This window comes from Protobothrops mucrosquamatus, unplaced genomic scaffold (assembly GCF_001527695.2).
Source record: "Protobothrops mucrosquamatus isolate PMUCROS unplaced genomic scaffold, P.Mucros_1.0 scaffold2255, whole genome shotgun sequence".
In the NCBI taxonomy this organism is placed as follows: Eukaryota; Metazoa; Chordata; class Lepidosauria; order Squamata; family Viperidae; genus Protobothrops; species Protobothrops mucrosquamatus.
The window spans coordinates 96,576-111,309 of NW_015388344.1; the positions used below are offsets into that span (position 1 = coordinate 96,576).

At 41.5% G+C, this 14,734-nt stretch overlaps 1 protein-coding gene across 1 annotated transcript in view; it reads left to right on the plus strand.

Annotated features, from left to right (window-relative positions):
* MRAS (muscle RAS oncogene homolog) overlaps positions 1 to 14,734 on the plus strand; it is a 54,012-nt gene that overhangs the window by 29,368 nt on the left and 9,910 nt on the right. Inside the window, exons 2-4 of the mRNA XM_015824489.1 lie at positions 619 to 831; positions 11,887 to 12,040; positions 12,295 to 12,394. Of these exons, the coding sequence (XP_015679975.1) occupies positions 639 to 831; positions 11,887 to 12,040; positions 12,295 to 12,394 (447 nt within the window). The 5' untranslated portion in view covers positions 619 to 638. The remainder of the gene's footprint in view (positions 1 to 618; positions 832 to 11,886; positions 12,041 to 12,294; positions 12,395 to 14,734) is intronic.

Below are 14,734 nucleotides of genomic sequence, written 5' to 3' on the forward strand. Positions count from 1 at the left end.
GATGGAGATATTTTTAACTCTTCTTTGTGCCTGACTTGTTATTTCAGAGAGCTCCTTGTTACATCTTTTGACTTCTCCTTGATACATAAGCTAGACAATGATAAGCAAAATGAAATGACACCCGGAGAAGATCATGATGCTTTTGGTCAAAAGGAAATTGGATTTTGAGGTTTAGTGTTAAGTCTGTTCAGGAAGGGTTGTGTCTTGCTGAAATAGTAGGTGGGGATTCTACTTGATTCTCCAGTAGGGTCAAGAAGCACCGTATGCACAACTTGGTCTGCCAATCATAAACATGAATCAGCTGGTAACAGGGCGTTCAACTGTAGTTCAACTTTTGACTGCAGCTATCTAAGCTGAAGTATAATGTGCTCCAGGAGAGAGAAAGAGAGCTTCTCCTGTTTCACTCCCAAATTCACATTGTATGATCTTTATCCTTTCCACTTTAAATTGGACTTCTGAATTACTTTTTTAAATAATGTGTCTATGCATTTTTTCAAAGTTTGCTTTGATATTTTATTTCAATTGCATTTGAATGGATGATGGGTTATACATCTTATAATAACAGCTACCACGCTGTTGCCAAACTACACTGTTTCAAGCATGTCGTTTCTATTCTAGATTTGGCCCCATTCGACACCATGGCTACCAGCGCTGTGCCAAGTGAGAACCTGCCCACTTACAAATTAGTGGTGGTTGGAGATGGAGGTGTAGGGAAAAGCGCCCTCACCATTCAGTTTTTCCAAAAAATCTTCGTGCCAGATTATGACCCAACGATTGAAGACTCCTATCTGAAGCATACAGAGATAGATGGGCAATGGGCAATTCTGGATGGTAAGTTACTTTTTCCAGATTTGACTGGCTTTTCAATGAAAGCCCCCAGTATTTTCACATATAAATTTGTGCCATATGTTATACACTTGATATCAAGGCAGCTAATAGAACTTAACTAGCTCAGTTCAGATTATGCTTATTTTATCCATAGCAACTTTTTAAGTAAGTCCGCAAATAATTTACCAACAAATACTACTATAACTGTGGCTAGTTCAGGAAGGATGCTGCATTTTGACCATCTTCTGTGCCAGGAGCAGAGCGAGAGAGACTTTTTCTCTTCTCGCAATTCATCTGCAATAATTTGTTTAGTGACTGTTGGAAGTTAGAACAGCACTGAAAAAAGTGACTTATGACCTTTTTTTCACACCTATGACAATTGCAGCATCCCCAGGCGATCAAGATTCAGTCGCTTGACAATATGTATGACAGTTGCAGCAGTTTCAGAGTCATTACCTTTTGCAACCTTCTGATAAGCAAAGTCAATGGGAAGCCAGATTCGCTTAATGCTTAGAAACGCTTAACAACCATGTTACTAATGTAACAACTCCAGTGATTCATTTAACACGTGTGGCAAGAAAGGTCATAAAATGAGTAAAATTCACTTAGCAGCTGTCTTGCCTAGCAACAGAAATTTTGGGCTCAGTTATGGTTGTAAATTGAGGACTACTGTACCCTTTGTTGAGCCAAAAGGGAGATCAAGGTGCTCAGTGTCCCCTCAACTACCAGCTATCCTGTGCACTGTTTCTTATGTGATAAGCTTAATGGATTGGGGGGCATAAGGTAGGATCTTGAGGTTTTTGAAATATTCTGGCCAGCAACTAGACTCTAGAAAGAATACAGAGAAGAGCAACAAAGATGATTAGGGGACTGGAGGCTAAAACTTACAAGGAACAGTTGCTGGAATTGGGTATGTCTAGTTTAATGAAGAGAAGGACGAGGGGGGACATGATAGCAGTGTTCCAGTATCTCAGGGGCTGCCACAAAGAAGAGGGAGTCAAGCTATTCTCCAAAGCTCCTGAAGGCAGGACAATTAACCAATGGAACAACCTGCCTCCAGAAGCGGTGAATGCTCCAACACTGGAAGTTTTTAAGAAGAGACTGGACAGCCATTTGTCCAAAATGGTATAGGGTTTCCTGCCTGAGCAGGGGGTTGGACTAGATGACCTCCAAGGTACCTTCCCACATTATTGTTGTTGTTGTTGTTATTATACAACTTCAATGGCCAGAACTTATAATTGGATATAGAAAAGAAATGGGATGAATAATCTTGGGTCACTTTGTTTGTTTGTTTGTTTATTATATTTATATAGCCACCATCTTTCAACCAATTCTGGGCTATTTCCAACTATTTCCAGCATAAATGGAATAATGCAGAAACTTTCTCCTTACGGTGTTCCTGGAAGCCTATCCACAGTAATATTAAGAAATACTCTTGTGCTGGCTCTGGGGACACAAGATGACACAAAGAGATGAAGAAGGTTGCAGTATAATTTATTTTATGGCAGTGCTTCAGTTCTAGCCAATATCCAAAGACGAATGGCAGATAAGAGTTTCCTTTTCATTAGAACTGGGGAGATGGAGAAATCTATATGATCTCACGACTATTATGGCCAAAAAGGTATTGAGACCTAGGCCTTCTTCAAGACTTTTGATTGCAAATGAATGTATTTCTTTTCCATTCAAAGTTTTCGTAACAGTGATTAAATAAACATAAGTCATCCCTGAACTCAGCTCGGCCATGGGCTGACTTTCTGATTTTTTTTTCCACATGTGTTTTCTTTTTTAAGAACAAGTCCATCTGAAAAAGAAAAAAAGTGTAAAAAGCTATGAAAATGTATAGACAATGGGTTATTAGTGATGGGATGCTGTCTGGCAATTACAGCAATTTCGTCCCCATGGAATTTTCATTCTTTCTTTCTTGGAATCAGCATGTCCAGTTCCTGATGGCTTAATATATGTGCATATTTAGATGATTTGCATATACTGCGGCAATCTAAGAATGATAGTTGCTTGACCAATTAGTTTCATTTCAGTATCATCAAATACTATCCCCCCCAAAAAAATCCTTAATTTTCAAAAAATTATTAACAGGTAGCTGTGAAGGAAGGAAGACAACATAGAATTGTTTTGAGCTCTAAAGGCAAAGTGAATGGCTTTAATACAAACAGAGTTAAAAATAAAACAGCTTTTTCAACTGAGAAAATTTATTAACCCTGGAAAGAGAAGCCAATTTAATATCTTCTTTTTTTTTTTTTTTGCAATATATGCTGAAGCTTAACTATATAATGTTTGTTCATTATCTGTTAGGAATTTTTATAACTCTGATGTTACAGGTGTACATCTAAAATTCCAACAAAAACAATGGCTTAAGATTGGGTGCTACTTTACAAAACCACATTTATGAAAGATATGTTCAAGTGGTCCTCAGTTAACGAGCGTAATTAAACTGAAACTCCGTCACTAAGTAACCCAGCTGTAAAATGTCAAATGATGTCACTGTGCCAACTTACGATGGAAATTTTGGTGATCCCAGTTGCAGTCATTAAGCCAGCGATGTGCAGTTATTCAGTACAACATCACATGATCACAACTTGCGATTTAATGCCCATTTCCAACAAGCAAAGTCAGTGGGGAAGCTGGCAGGAAGTCACAAGTCATGCTCATGACAAACTTCCCTTTATAGGCAAGCATGCTTTGTTCAGGTCTTTTTCTTACATTGAAATGTAATCTCGTGGAGTCCAATTAGATGAGGAAAAAAGCGTATTATTTCCCAAGCTTCGTCCCATGCTCAGTGGCCTAAAATGCTTAGAACTCATTTGGTGCTCAGGAGGAGAAGTAGGAAAGGGACAACCTGAAGTCTCAGCCACTGGTTTTCTCTTTGGGAAGAGACAGGAATCCAGAAGCTCTTGCTTGCACCACTGAAACCGTATATCAGGCAAACAAGCAGGCAAGACCTCTGCCATTGCAGGTGCAAGATCTTATAGTTGCTGGCCTGTTTGTGTCCTGGCTCCAGAAGCTGTGGGCTGTCACACCGTGTGATGCTGATGCTGCTTTTCCTGGTGGCATTAGAGTGCCTGCAGGTTTCTCGGTACACAGCCTGGCTGAGCATGGTGTACATCGAGCTGGACACCAACTGCACAGTGGAGACAGCACTGAAAGCAGACACTATAGGAACAGCTTACCCAAGAACAGCGCACAAGGCCTAGTCGGCAACCGCTGTGGTGGAACACCCCCCCCCACGTAGAAAGCTGCAATCCAAAGTTGGAATACAAGTTCCCCACGTCACCCGGAGGCTCTTTGGGGGAAAAAGCAGCAGGAGTGACTTGTGACTTCCTGCCAGCTTTCCCATTGACTTTGCCTGTGAGAAGTTGGCAGTGAAGGTTGCAAATGATTGCCATAAATCAGGGGTCCCCAACCCCCGGTCCGTGGACTGGTACCGGGCCACAGCATGCCAGCACAAACAAGCAAAGCCCCATCCATGGGATGCAGGCAGCACACAAAACCATGCACACTCTGGTCCGTGGAAAAACCTGTCTCCACGGAACCGGTCCCTGGTGCCCAAAAGATTGGGGACCTCTGCTATAAATGATTGAGGGACACTGCAACCATCGTAATTACAAGCTAGTTGCCAAATGCCCAAATTGTGATCATATGATCATGGAGATGCTACGATGGCCACAACTTCAAGGACTGATTGCAAGTTCCCCTCACTGTTATATGGCTGCTGAATGAGTGGTCACTCAGTGAGAACTACTTGCATTGTCTCCTTCGATCCAGCGTGTTGGATGCTAGCCACAGGAAAGCGGAATCCAGATATTTGTATTCTTGTTTGTTCAGAAGCAACGTCCAGTTTGTTCAGCGGCAAGCAACTATATTTCAAGTTTTAGTTTAAAATCTTCCCATAAGCTTTATTAGCATTGCTCACAGTGTTTTGTTTGGACCACTAGTAGATGCATTTTTACTTCATTTTTAAAAAGCATATTTTTTCAGCTGTCTGCTTTTGTATAAACAGCCAAGGCAACTTGAGAGTGAATTGACCAGGTGCCATTGTCGATGATGATTTTGAAAAGCATTCAGTCTTGTGTGATTGGCTAAGGAGCTTATTGTTTCCTTTAAATAATAAGGGCTGTTTTTTAAAAGAAGCATTATTTCCAGTTACCATTATGTTACAAGACTTCTTAAAGATTATTACCAAATGGTTGTGAAAAGTAACTTTCTTAAAAAAAAAATAAGAAAAGGGAATTGAAAAAATATTAAAGCAAGATTAAAGTGGGGTACCTCTAAGCCAGGGGTCTTCAAACTTGGCCCTTTTATGAGTTGTGGACTTCAAGTCATAAAAGAGTCAAGTTTGAAGACCCCTGCTCTAAGCTTAGGTCAGAAAATCCCAGTTTTACCTCAGGCCTAATATTCATGAAGCAATGTGGAGTACAGTGAATCTGAATTTGCACCGCAGGGGTTAGAGTAAGCCTAACCAATGGTGAAGAAAACTCCTGTTTCGGCAACATCCAGGAGAACTCACTCTGGTTTTATTGTTTGAACTTCATTAACGTGAGCTGTGCTGATCACTTCAAAAGCCTTTGGCAGGCGAATATCCCAGCAATAGGAGTCTTGCCCCACTGCCTTTCGGATTGGCTGATGCTGATCTTGAGCCAGACGTTAAGTGTTTCTCTCCCCTCATAGAAGAGAGGGACTGTTTTGAATCCTGACTTTTACTGTGGTAGAAGGACAGATGTTCTTTCCACCACTCTTCAAAACAGAGGGTGGTTTCTCTCTTTTGTATTTCTTTCACAAATCATGTTTTAAAGCTACAAGCCGCTAGTTCAGGACTTCTTAACCCCATTTGTTTCCGATGAAGGAATGATTACAGCCTATTTATTTACACAAGCAAATGTCATGCCAGAAGCATGCAATATGATGTGCTGTAATATACCATAACATATTAATATAGTATATAACACACACACACACACACACACAGTATAAAAAAGACCTCCAAGGTCCCTTCCAACTCTGTTATTCTGTTACACGTGTGGGTGTGGGTGTGGGTGTGCATGTGTGTTACATAACATATATATTTTACTATAACCAGAAATATTAAGAGCCAGTTTGGTGGGGTGGCTAAGGAGCGGGGCTAGAAACTGGGAAACTGTGAGTTCTAGACCTGCCTTTGCATGAAGCAAAGAATCTAGGCCTATCCCTCTCTTTTCAACCTAATTCACAGAGATGTTGTTGTTGTGGGGGAAAATAGATGAAAGGAATCTTGAACCAATAGATAATATTGGTGGAATGACATAATCATCCCCATCATTGTACAATACTGTATTAGGAGCCTGCTACTGTTTGCTAAGCAAAGCACATGAGAAGTAGGAGAACTTTTTTCTGATATTGTTCTTTCTGGGTATACAGAAAGGAATGGATCCAGTGTTATGAGTCACATAATTTTGGGGATACTTACCTTAGTGTTGGTGCTGTCTACCTATAGTTGCCATCTGTGAGTGTACAACAACAACAATAATAATAATGACGATGATGATGATGTTAATATCAGAGGAATATTTCAAGGAGATTCATTATCACCGCTACTATTTGTTACATGGCTATCAAACATCAAAAACATCTGCCAGACTATCCCACCTCCTTTACATGGATGATCTGAAGCTGTATGGAAAAACATAATCTGAAATAGAATCGCTGCTCAACACTGTCCGTATATATAGCCAAGATATTGCAATGGAGTTTGGCTTGGACAAATGTGCCACACTTACTATCAAACAAGGAAAAATAGTGAAAACTGAAGGAATCAAGATGCCCCACGAAAATAACATTAAGAGTATTGATGAGGAAGATTACTACAAATACTTGAGTATCCTTCAAGCTGACAACATCAAGCACACTGAAGTCAAGAAAAAGATTAGAGGTGAATACATGAAGAGAGTGAAGAAGATCTTAAAGTCCAAACTCAATGGAGGAAATACCATGAAGGCAATGAACACCTGGGCAATTCCAGTCATTAGATACACAGCTGGAATAGTGGACTGGACTCAAGCAGAACTAAAAGCAATGGATAGGAAGACCAGAAAAATAATGACAATGAATCATGCCCTTCATCCACGCAGTGACATTGACAGACTCTATCTACCAAGGCAAATAGGTGGACATGGAATGCTGCAAGCACATCAGATAGTTGAAGAAGAAAAAATGGCTTTGGAAGAATATCTGAAGGACAATGATGAAGATGCACTGAAATTAGTATATCAGGAAGGCTTACTGACTACTGGAGAAACCAAACTGGTCTACAAGAAAGACTAAATGAAGAACAGAATAGAGGCATGGGAAGACAAAGCACTACATGGCCAGTACATTAAAAAAAAATAGCTGGGAAAGCAGATAATAACAAGACCTGGCACTGGCTAAGAGCAGGAAAGTTGAAGAAAGAGACTAAGGGACTAATTCTGGCTGCACAAGACCAAGCCTTAAGGACAAATGCATACTAAGTCAAAATTGAGAAGACAGCAACAGACAGTAAGTGCCACCTATGCAAAGAAGCTGAAGAAACAGTGGATCATCTGGTAAGCTGCTGCAAGAAGATGGCACAGACTGACTACAAGCAGCGGCATGACAAAATAGCAACAATGGTTGCATTGGAAGATCTGCAAGAAATATCATTTGCCTGTAAGCAAGAACTGGTGGGATCATAAAATAGAGAAAGTGATAGAAAATGATAAAATTAAACTGCTCTGGGACTTCAGAATTCAAACAGACAAGCACTTGCAACATAACACCCCGGACTTAACAATTGTCGATAAGAAAGACAAAAAAAGTCTGGATAGTGGACGTGGCAGTGCCTGGAGACAGCAGAATAGACAAGAAAGAACTGGAGAAGGTAACAAAATACAAAGACCTACAGATAGAAATAGAAAGACTGTAGCAAAGGCAAGCAAGGGTATTACCAATAGTAATAGGCGCCTTGGGTGCAATCCCAAAACAACTGGAGCACCACTTGAACACCATTGGCATTGACAAATAATAATAATAATAATAATAATAATAATAATAATAATAATAATAATAATAATAATAATAATAATAATAATAATAATAATAATAATAATAATAAAATAAAAGTTGGAAAGGACCTTGGAGGTCATCTAGTCCAACCCCCTGCTCAGGCAGGAAACCCTATACCATTTCAGACAAATGGCTGTCCAGTCTCTTCTTTAAAACTTCCAGTGTTGGAGCATTCACAGCTTGTTCCACTGATTAATTGTTCTGACTGTCAGGAAATTTCTCCTTAGTTCTAGGTTGCTTCTCTCTTTGGTTAGTTTCCATCCGCTGTGTCTTGCCTTCAGGTGCTTTGGAGAATAGCTTGACTCCCCCTTCTTTGTGGCAGCCCCTGAGTGACATAAGATATGTGATAGTTATGGGTGTTGCAGCTGCTGCATTTTCTTCCTTTCTGCATTTTCTTCCACTGTTGTGTGGCTGAATTGCTGCTTTCTAGATGCAGGAATGCTTCTGTTGCTTTTAATCATCAGGAACAATCTTCAAGCAGCCATAACATCTGATTCCCAGGAGCATTGAAATGATTACACTGCTATGTAGTTGAGTGATGTCAGAAAAGAATAATTGCAGCTTTTTGTGGTAGCCATCCTGCCACTGGTGGTTTTCGTTACTTCCCACTATGCCCAGTGAGAGGATACTCAGTGGTTTTTAGATGCAATATACAGAAACGCTGGCAGAAAAGAGAATAATAATTAACTTTCAAGACCAGAGGTGTGTCCTTGCCACAGTTTTTGATCAGGCTAGTTGTGGATATCCAGGGGAGAAGGGGAATTTGTTCTATAAATGTTTTGAGACATTTCTGTCTTTATTTGTCATGTCCTTAAAAACCAAGTCCTAGTCTTGCAGACAAAACTCGAGCTGGGATGGGATACTAGCTTTCATTCAGATTAAAAACTGCCCTTAATTTGTCCTACCTTAGATTGCAAGTGGTGAGTCATTCAGCTGAAACCATAAGTCACATCATACATTGCAGTGGCGAGAGAAGATTTGGACTAGTCCTTTCTAAGCAGTCATCCTAATACAGGTAGTCCTCGTCTTACCATCACAATCGAGCCCAAAATTTCTGTTGCTAGGCGAGACAATTGCTAAGTGAGCTTTGTCCCATTCTACGATCTTTCTTGCCACCGTTGTTAAGTGAATCACTGCGGTTGTTAAGTGTGTAACCCAGTAGTTAAGTGAAACTGCCTTCCCCGTTGACTTTGCTTGTCTGAAGGTTGCAAAAGGTGATGAACATCTGACCTTGGGACACAGCAACGGTCATAAATATGAACCAGTTGCCAAGCATCTGAATTTTGATGAGGCACTATCCAGAACAGTCAATGTTCCATGAGATCTCAAGGCCTTTTTTTTATTCCCCTTCCATTCAGTCATGTTCAGTTCTCAAAGACAGCCTGGACCAATCCCTGCAGTTTTCTTGGCAAGATTTTCAGAAGTGGTTTGCCATTGACAGTCTTCCTATAGGGCTAAGAGAGCGGTGACTAGCCCAGGCTTTGTGCCTAAGGTGGGACTACAGTCTCTATGTTTCTAGCCTGGTGCATTTACCACTACACCAGTGGTGGCGAACCTATGGCACGCGTGCCAGAGGCGGCACTCGGAGCCCTCTCTGTGGGCACATGTGCTGTCGCCTCAGCCCTGCGGCCCCCTCCTCACCAGCAGCCCCCCCGGAGGAGAGTCACCCCCGGGCGTGGCCTGCACGGAGCAGTGCAGCCAAGGACATGGCAGCTGGGCAGCAGGGACAAGACTCCGCCCTCACGCCCCGTCGCGCGCAGATGATATTGCAGGGTACGAGCGGAGGCCGTGGCTGCTATGGTGCTGCAGGCCCACCTGGGTGATCTGCAGTGAGTGGGCCATGGAGGCGGTGGGTAGCCTTGCGGGCGGGCGGAGCAGGGGGTGAGTGGGGGCGGAGCAGGCAGGGCAGGAGACGGAGCAGGGCGGGGGGGGCAAGTTTTGGGCACTCAGTCTCTAAAAGGTTCGCCATCACTGCACTACACCAAAGTGGCTCTCAAGGCTTGAACCCCCCCCCAAACAAGGTTTTAATACAGATAGACTTTGACCTACAACCATTTGTTCAGTGGCCAGTGTTTACAACGGCACTGAAACAAATGACTTATGACCGTTTTTCACACTGACAACCGTTGCAGCATTCCCATAAATCAAACTTCAGACTTTTGGCAATTGGCATATATGTATGACGGTTGCAATGTCCCAGGGTCATGTGATCCCCTTTTGTGACCATCTGACAAGCAAAGTCAATGGGGAAGCCAGAGTCACTTCGTGTTACTAATCTAACAACTCCAGCAATTCACTTAACAACAGCAAGAAAGGTTGTGAAATGGGTCAAAACTCACTTAACAACTCTCTTACCAAGCAACATAAATTTTGGGGTCAATTGTGGTCGTAAGTCGAGGACTACCTATACTAAAAACAAAAACAAAAGAGAGAACCCTACCCACCATATCTCTGCTACTAGAACACAGCACAGTATGTCTCTTTTTCAGAGATCTTTCTTTTCTTAATGGCCTTAAAATAATTATTTAAAATGGCTGTGAGGTTGAGCTTCCCCCATTAGGAAGCAAAAGGCATGAAAAATAATTTCCCTTATAATACAAGAGAAAGGCTCTTTCTGTGAAGAAAAGTACAAGCCTAAAAAGGCCATTATTACACAGCAGGCTTTGATCTGACCACATGGAAACTACAAAACACACTGAGATTAAGGATAAGAACAGCCTCCTTTTAGACCAGATTGCTGGCTACGAATTTTTGCAGAAGCAACCCAAATGCATCTGGAGTCACCAAACCCAAAGCACTTGCAGTCTGAATCACCAGATTATATGTGCTCATGTCTGAAATGCTCATTCTTCTGATGAGCTTTTGAGGGAGGGATGGGAAAAAACACCGCATTAATGATTCAGGGGCATTACATTCACCTAATCCACAGGGGTCTTCATACTTGGCCCTTTTATGACCTGTGGACTTCAATTCCCTAGAATTCCTCAGCCAGGCATGCTGGCTGAGGAATTCTGGGAGTTGAAGTCCACAAGTCATAAAAGGGCCAAGTTTGAAGATCTCTGACCTAATCCATACCTACACACGCATAATAAACACCTGAGGCAAGGGGAGTCCTGCTTCCAAGGCATTCTTTGGAAAGTTTACTACTACTTTACTCATCTCATATAAAACCTTCACGTTGAGCTTGGCTGCTGGGTCCTGTCTATGCCATTTACTAGGCAGCAAAATGGAAATGATTTGCCCTTGCCTTATTATGGGATTATTACTTCATTTTTTTATTTGTTTTGTTATGGGAACCACATGGGTTAATCCAGCTGGTTATCGTTTGCTGAGACAAAAGAAACCTATAGCAGTGATGGCAAACCTTTTAGAAACCGAGTGCCCAAACTGCAACCCCAAACCCACTTACGCATTGTCGGGTGCTGGGTGGGTGTGGCCCATTGGGTGGGTGTGGCCAATTGGGTGGGTGTGGCCAATTGGGTGGGCATGTCTGCAGTGGTAACGGCAGACTGGGTGGGACTAAAAAGTTCAATCAATCAATTCCAACTTTGCAAGATCTTTTTTTTTCCCGCAAGAAGTTGAAATTGACTCATTGATTGAACTTTTTTTTTTTGCACACGGCGGCAGAAGCCTAAAGCGAAAAGGTTTTATAAAACCCAGCTGAAGGCCTAGAACTGGGGCGATGGCGCGCATGCCCACAGAGAGGGCTCTGAGTGCCGCCTCTGGCACCCGTGCCATAGGTTCGCCACCACTGACCTATAGCCTATCTACCATTGTGTTTAGGCTCCCCTTTGCATGGATCTTCCTTCAAATGTGAATAGTAGGGACAGAGCCAGAAAAAGGCTCATTTCCTTTTACATATTTACTATCTACATAGCAGCCCATGTTTGGATATAACAGGTCTGATGTGGTTTGGAGAAGTGACCAAAGTGGGCAAGTGATTTCTTTCAATCGTTTTCTTTTTTTTCCCCTCTCTCTTCTCACTAGTCCTGGACACTGCTGGTCAAGAAGAATTCAGTGCAATGAGAGAGCAGTACATGAGGACAGGAGATGGCTTTCTTATAGTCTATTCAGTCACAGATAAAGCCAGCTTTGAACACGTGGATAGGTTCCATCAACTCATTCTCCGGGTTAAGGACAGGTAGGTGCCCTCCAGCCTCTAGATAAAAAGTTTTTCAGTGTAGCCAATCCATGGTTTCAACTGGCAGTCATGGGTAGAAAACGAGAGATGTAAAATGTTGTCGAAGTGCATTACCTGCTACACTGGATGATGTTATTTGAGCGAACCATAAAACATCAGTTACCGTTTTGTGGAAGGATTTAAAGCCGATATTCCTGTACCAGCCGCAAAGATAGATTGTATTGATATTTCTCGTTCTTCTTTTTGTCTTTCAGGGAATCTTTTCCAATGATTTTAGTGGCCAACAAAGTTGATCTAATGCATTTGAGAAAAATCACCCAGGACCAAGGGAAGGAAATGGCAGCCAAGCACAATGTACGTCCCCTTGGTGTCTTCCCATCCTGTTCTGTGGCTGTGACTTGGAAATTGTCCAAGGGTGCTCACAAGGTGGAATAAAAATAGTCAGGGTGGTGATCACCACCACATTGGCAAATCACTTAAATCGCATGTCACAGTTGCCATCTTGACTTTTTTCACAATATCCTGCATATCTCTGATATTGTCCCTGGCTCAAAGTGTCCCCAGGATACCCTTTTAGAGTAAAGTTGTTGTCAGAGCAGGGGGGATGTCATGAGTGGAATTAGAAAACAAATTATGGATTTGGGATAAGCAACTTGATGGTGGCAAAGTTAAGGCAGGAAGAGTAAGTGTCTTTTTCCTTTTCAGAATTGTAAATTCATTTTAATTCCACTGCAAAAAAAAAAAATTCCTCGGAGGTTGCATGTCATGGAGTAGATCTGGAGTAGGAACTACTGAGGATCTTCTGGGTAGTAATCCCCTTTGACACCCCTCTCCCATTATTCCCTTTAGCTGAGGTGGGTTTAGAATCCAGAAAACCCTCAGCTCCATATAGGAGGATTGTTTGATATCATATCTGTCAATGCCATAAAGAAAAGGATCAGAGGCCAGTGGAGAAGGGGATGCTAAATTCCATTGCTGGTCTAGAATCATTTATGCATTGTTCTTACCCACAATCCTGTTCATTTTGCAAATATTTGTTTTTTAAAATAACTAGTAAATAATGCACTTATGTCATTGCTTAAATGATATTTTGAGTATGTCAGATCTATTAGCAAAGCATAACAACCCTCAGAGATACTGAATTGGTTTGTGAAAACTCCTCAGATATTTGTATACTGAGTTCATTACTTAAGAAGCAAATGGGAAACGACTATCTAGACGTTGGGTGATTTAAATACTTCCCACTCACAGTTTGAAGCTAGCTTGACAACGGTGCAAGTTTTCAGTGCACAGATATTGCGGAGAAAGTCTGAGATTTATTAGGCTCTAAAGAACGTTTGAAGGGAGGGGAAGGTGGGCGAAGTTTCAGTCAGACAGAAAGGCTCCATTTTAACAGTACCGTCGCTTAGCATTTGCGATCTTAGTGCCAATATGCAGGGTCACAAAACCTCATTTAGAATACCATATATAGTTACGCCTGTCCCTTCTTCATCCCCTCCACCAATGAGAGAGAAAAAAATTGAGCAGAACTGGATACACTACACAAAAGTTATCCTTATAAATGGCCAACAGAAAGAATCATGTTAAAAACAAGCCTTTTTTTTTTTAACTTGGAAAAGATGATTGAGAGCATGTGCACACTGCATCCTTAAACTGGTACCTTTTTGTGAGGATACAGGCTTAACTCTAAGCCAATTTAAGAAAGACCTGTCTGTACAGACACCTGGTCAGCAGCTGGCAAGAAATTCAGTCTGGACTGGAAGGTAGCAGGGGCCCCCATTGGTCAATTCTACTCCAGCTCCACCTTCCCTTTCTCTGTTCCAGGAAAGTAATGGCCAGTTGCTTTTGTTTCTGTGTGCTTTTTTTTTTTTACTGGAAATATATCCTTTTCTCTATTTGTGTTTGTAAATACACCAACCCACTCCTACACAAATATATGTTTGCAAAATTAAATAGACACACACATTCAAGCCTAAAGTATCAAAAGCACAGCTTTAACATAAGGAGGCCCATTTTCCCAGCTTTTCTTCAAAAAAGTCTGCTGTAGGTTACAAGTCTTTCTCAGTGACTGAGTGCTTATTATATTTGTTTGAGATGCGGAATTGATATGTAGAATTCTACAGTTCAGATCCCAGTGAAAACATATTTTTAATTAGTGTTTTTTCTTTTCCTGAGCAAACTATTTTTCTTACTAGAATTTTTTTTGGGGGGGGTAAGTACTTCCCCTCTCTTTTGGGGGATATACTGTTTGATCATTTTTTTCAGTCATTTGAAGTAGAAATTGAAGAACTTTACTCCCAACTCTCAGCATTCACATAGTGCTACTCCAGTTATTCCAGCTCTCAACTCTGGGTATAAATAAAGGCAGTGGGTAGATGTGAACTGCTTTCACCCAACAGGTATTCTTGGTTTTGTAATTTTGGACAGAAACCCATGAACATGAGACCACTATGAAAGCTTGCAATGCTGTGCCCCTAAAAAACAACTTCATACAAGACTATAAAGAAGCTTTTGAAAAATTGCCCATATTTCTTTCTTTATTAACCTTTTCCATAGCAATGTACAGGTAGTCCTTGACTTACAAGCATTCATTTAGTGACCGTTTGAAGTTACAATGGCACTGAGAAAAGTGACTTAATGACCGGTTTCACACTGTTGCACTCGATCAAAATTCAATTTCTTGGCAACTGGCTC